This window comes from Camelus bactrianus, chromosome 7, assembly GCF_048773025.1.
Source record: "Camelus bactrianus isolate YW-2024 breed Bactrian camel chromosome 7, ASM4877302v1, whole genome shotgun sequence".
NCBI lineage: Eukaryota > Metazoa > Chordata > Mammalia > Artiodactyla > Camelidae > Camelus > Camelus bactrianus.
In genome coordinates this window covers 10,151,687-10,156,354 of record NC_133545.1, presented here as the reverse complement: position 1 = coordinate 10,156,354, position 4,668 = coordinate 10,151,687, and the positions used below count along the sequence as shown (strand labels likewise).

Here is a 4,668-nt window from a genome sequence, read left to right as displayed (position 1 = left end):
GGCAATGTGGTGTCATTCGAATACAAACGAACATGGGGAAGCAAGCAGATAGTATCTCAAAGGAACATACTCAAGGAAGGCTTCTTGGAGAAGGTGACAAATGACCTGATTTTGTAAGATGAACATTTTTCCTTGTGTATAAAGAAAGCAAAACTATTTCAGGGAGAAAGAGCAATATTTGCAGATGTACGGAAACATGAACCATGGTGATGTGTTCAGAAAACTGTAAACAGTTTGGATTTGAAAGAATAAAAGGCTGGGGACCTAGAACTCGAGGCAGGAGGGTAAGGCAGGGCCAGTTACTGAAGAGTGAGGCATTCTACCTGAAGGCATCAGAGTGTTACTGAAGGGTTTTTAGCTGAAATGTGTGGTTTGGCAGCACTTTGGAAGATTGGTCAGTTGGGATTGTGGGCAGAGGCAGGGAGGCAAGAGAAGAGGCTGTTGGGATAGTTTGGATGGCAGATACCAGGGACTTGAATTTTGACCATGTGGTGGGGATGGAAGGTGAGGAGTCAGGGAGGTGGCTGCCTGGCCTGGACTTGAGTCTCAGACCCAGAGTGATAGTAGTCTAGGTAGGGAGCAGTGAAGGGACTCTGCCCCCAGGGGCTTTGCATTAAACTTGTAGATCCAGCTTCTGGCTGGCACTGTGACTGTTTCATGCTGATGCTCAAACAGATTACTTATTACTGAGGAATCTCAGAGTGTTTGGAATTGTGGACATCCAGAGACAGTGTGCTGTGGTGCCAAAAGCACGGGGAATTGGAGTTAGAACACTGATCCTGAGTTCTCGGTCTGTCCCTTTCTCGTCAAGTGTAAGGTTGATGGCAAATCACTCACTTAAGCCTTCAGTTTCTGCACTTGTGAAATGACGATTGTGATAATACATCCTAAGTGTATTTTATACGCCTGGCAAGGATTAGATGGGAAGATGGAAGGGAAGGTTTTTGAAAAACATTGCACACGTATTATTTATTTTATAATGAAACCAAGACTCATCCACATTTGGAGCTTGAGTAAGAAGATACCATTTTGAGAAGTTTGCTACCAGGTCACCTTCCCCAGCGTATGTCCTTACAATGCATCGTTAAGTGAGGCGACGTTCTTGTGTTCTGGGCTATGAAGATAACTCAGGAGGAGCCATTCTGGTTTACATTTGGCAGAGCTGGGAGTCCCCCTCAAGGTCTTCTGGCCGGAGTCTTGTTGTCTTGGTGCACTTTTCACAATGACTCTACTCACTTTTATTTATTTCTACAAAGGTCTGAGGTGGGAGAGAGGAGTGGGAAACATGTTACCCATTTTAGACGTGTACAGCCTGAGCCACAGAGGGACACTACCATGCAGCCACCTCCCGTGTCCAGAGGAAGCGGTGCGCCTGTGACAGGGCGAGGGGTGATGTAGGAGCTGTAAGGGTCTTGAGGCTCCACCGGAATGGTGCACGGCTGTGGGGTCTTTGGTTCCCGTCTCCCTCCGTTTCTGCTCTGTACCTGAAGATAGGCTTCCAGAGCCATCCAATGGTTCCAGTCACTCAGGGGGGCTCCCGGGTCCATGTGCATTTTGACCCTCCACTCTCGACTTTGAGGACTCAGAGGAGAGGGGCCTGTGCCCTTGGGGTGTCCAGGACTGTCTCACTCACACAGACTGATCAGAGGTTGCACATGGCCTCGCTGGTATGGGGATGGATAATCCATCCAGAGTGCCACAGGTTGGGGCCCATCTCACGGGAGAGACCTCAGATGCCTTTGGACCTTATGATCTTCTCATTAAAGAATACAGGCACCGACTGCACATGGCACATGATGGGGTATCCATAATACATCCAACCTGAAGGAAGCAATAAGGAAGAAGAAATGAAGTGATGTGTGATGTCCTTATAGATTGTATTTCCTCTGTCGTCCCAGGAGACCCAGAACATTTTAAGTAGTCCCAGGTTAATCAGAAAAGCATCTGACTTTACCTTCCTGTCCAAGCTTATGTGCAGCCTAACTGGTCTTTTTCCCAGTTTCTCTAAGTTTTACATTTTCATCCCTACTTGATCCTGAAAAGTATATGTACACAGAATATAACTATTAGCATTATCATACTCTTTTTCTGTTTTGCAAGGGTGACTGTTCCTATGCATGACAAGAGAAGCTATGCTATAAGCAGTGCCATGGAATACTATTCATCTGTGCCAAAAAACGAGGTGGATTCACATACACAGGGGAATTAGGCAAATGAGGAAAAACACTGACTTACCTTCTTGGGATTCAAGTCAAATTCATTTGCTCCAGTCTAATGGTTACGAGAGACCCCATCATTTGTCCAAGTTCTCTCTAATCTTTGCAAACAGAAGGGACCCTGCTCCACGGTGGAAGGAGATGTCAGGGGACCGCCCGTTGCTTCATAGCCATCAGCTCTTCCATCAGCTCAGAGATAACCCTCCCCGAGTTGTTCCAGAACACTCCTGGGCAGAGAAGCCCCCGAGTGTAAGGATTAGCCTGACATGTTCTCCCCGCCATCCCTGGAACACACTGACTCTCAATTTCATTCATTCGTCAGTGTTTATTTGGTGTCTGCTGTATGCCAGCTGGTGCACTACACGATGCTAGTGATACCAGGGTGCTAGCGGTAGACAGTAAGCAGAACAGACGTGATTCTTGTCTCTATAACCCTTGTAGATGTTCTCTCCGCTTACCAGCACTCTCTAACTATTCAAAATTTGGAGACACGATAGTAAATAAAACAAAACAAAAAATCCTGCCCTCGAGGTGTATAATGCTCAGTCCATAGGAGAGAACAAAGAAGATATTGTCCTTTATTTGTCAGGGGCCATTGTTATAACTACATTAGTAATTTGTAGTGATTCCATTTCATACTGACAGGTTTCTCCTCTGCTAGACTGGAAGAGCCTTAAAAATAGGGAACAGACCGCTATTTAACGTAGATCCCATTCCCCACAGGGACACGTTACTCACCCGACGTGGAGAGGGTCCTTGGGCACCTTCTTAGAAACCTTGAGTTGGCCTCTGTCCCCAAAGATGTCCATGAAGTACACTCCGGCCACACTGGTCACCTGGTTCCCTGGGAACTTGGACAGCACCTTGTCACTGCTGTGCTGACTGGCCCAGTACAAGGCCTGGCCCCCGATGAGCAAGCCCCCTCCACGTTTCACAAACTGGATCAGCTCTGCAGTCATGGTGTCATCGTAGGCATCGATGCAGTAAACCCCCAGGGGTTCTCCCGGTTCTGGCTGAACCTGGGCCTCAACCCCAGAGCCCTGCAGGATGCTGGCTAGTGATGCCAGGGATGGGTGCACTCCAACGGGAGCTCCACGTGAGGGACAGAGCCAGCCCACTGCATTGAGAAGAAATGGGGCCAAGCCAGCCTCCAGCAGGTAGCCCTCGTGGGACACAACCACAAGGCGGCCTTGACCATAGGAGGAGGCGGCAATGAGGACCTGGCCCTGGTCATTCACCATGACTGGGAAGGCAGCCTCTCCAGTCAGAAGGAGTTCACTGGGGATGGGGTCTTTTGGGACATGCCAGCTTGTCATTCCAGACATGAGGGCCTCAAAGGCAGCAGCGGGAGTTGTCGCCATGGTTCAATCAGCTGCAGCAGAAGAGAGCAAAGACTCCAGTATAGGGAATGAATGAACAAAAAATAAATGGATAGTACCAGCTGTGCAAGTGTTAACAGTGAAAAAGATGAGTAAAAGTTTAGTAATTTCAGTATTATGAAAAATAAATAAATGGAGAAAGGCAACAGTTGCCTGCTCTCCCATGGTGACCTGCCCCACAGAACTGCAGCCAGGCTCACGTCGTGTGTGCGGCTGCCTCTCCATTGGTTCCCCAGGCTCTAGAACTCTTCATACAGATGATTTCTAAGGGGCCTCTCCCTCTTGATTTATTTTCATTACTCAGACGTTACCTACAGAAGACATTGTCTGTCCCTTCCTCCCGTTCCCCAACCTAGGTTTTCTTCCTGGCTCTGTCCTCTGCCAGCTCAGCTGTCCTCTCTTCTAGCGTCATTTTGCCCATTTCCAGTTATCCTTCATTTGTGGCTGCTATAAATGATACCCATTGTTTATCCATATCCTGAACTTCTCCAGTGAACATAAATTCTTTATTTTAATCAGCATATGGAGCATTGCACTAATCTGCTCCAACTTTGTATGTAGAAAATTGAACTCATTTCTGCCTTCTCAACTATTACTCTTCGATCAAATACTTCAGCTTACCTTTCTCATTTGCGTAAGGAAGATAATATCAGCCTTGAGGATTTTGAAGTGAGGATCGATAGCATTATTACATGTCAAGTCTTTGCTAAGAGCCTGGCAAGTTACACCATCAAAAGCAAATTCCTGTGCTTTCAGCACTTTTTTTGGTTTCTCCAAATGATAGGAAACAGCACAGCCTTCGAATCATGATCAGCCTTTTCCTCTCTCCTCTTTGAACGTCCAAGTTGATCATCAAGCTTTGTCAAGAATCTGTCTCTTTCATTCCTGTCGCCACTAACCTGCTTCAGGTTCTTAGTACTTCGTGCTTGGACTGACCTGACCTGGAATCCTCAGTTCTCATAAATCCCCCTCAGAGCTTCACCACAGGTAAACCACGAGTGCCTCTTTCAGCCTGGGAGTGGAGGTCTTGGGGTCCCCCCCATCATGGTCTTTCAGCTTTATCTTCTGCCATT

The 4,668-nt window shown here is 47.3% G+C and overlaps 1 protein-coding gene across 1 annotated transcript; it reads right to left on the bottom strand.

The window, feature by feature from the left end:
* Positions 1-2,879: 2,879 nt before the first annotated feature.
* On the bottom strand, positions 2,880-4,155 carry LOC105072015 (TRPM8 channel-associated factor 2). The gene has a single exon (XM_010958852.2). The coding sequence runs from the start codon at positions 3,575-3,577 to the stop codon at positions 2,951-2,953; it is 627 nt and encodes a 208-aa protein (XP_010957154.1). The 5' UTR covers positions 3,578-4,155; the 3' UTR covers positions 2,880-2,950.
* Between the last annotated feature and the right edge of the window lie 513 nt (positions 4,156-4,668).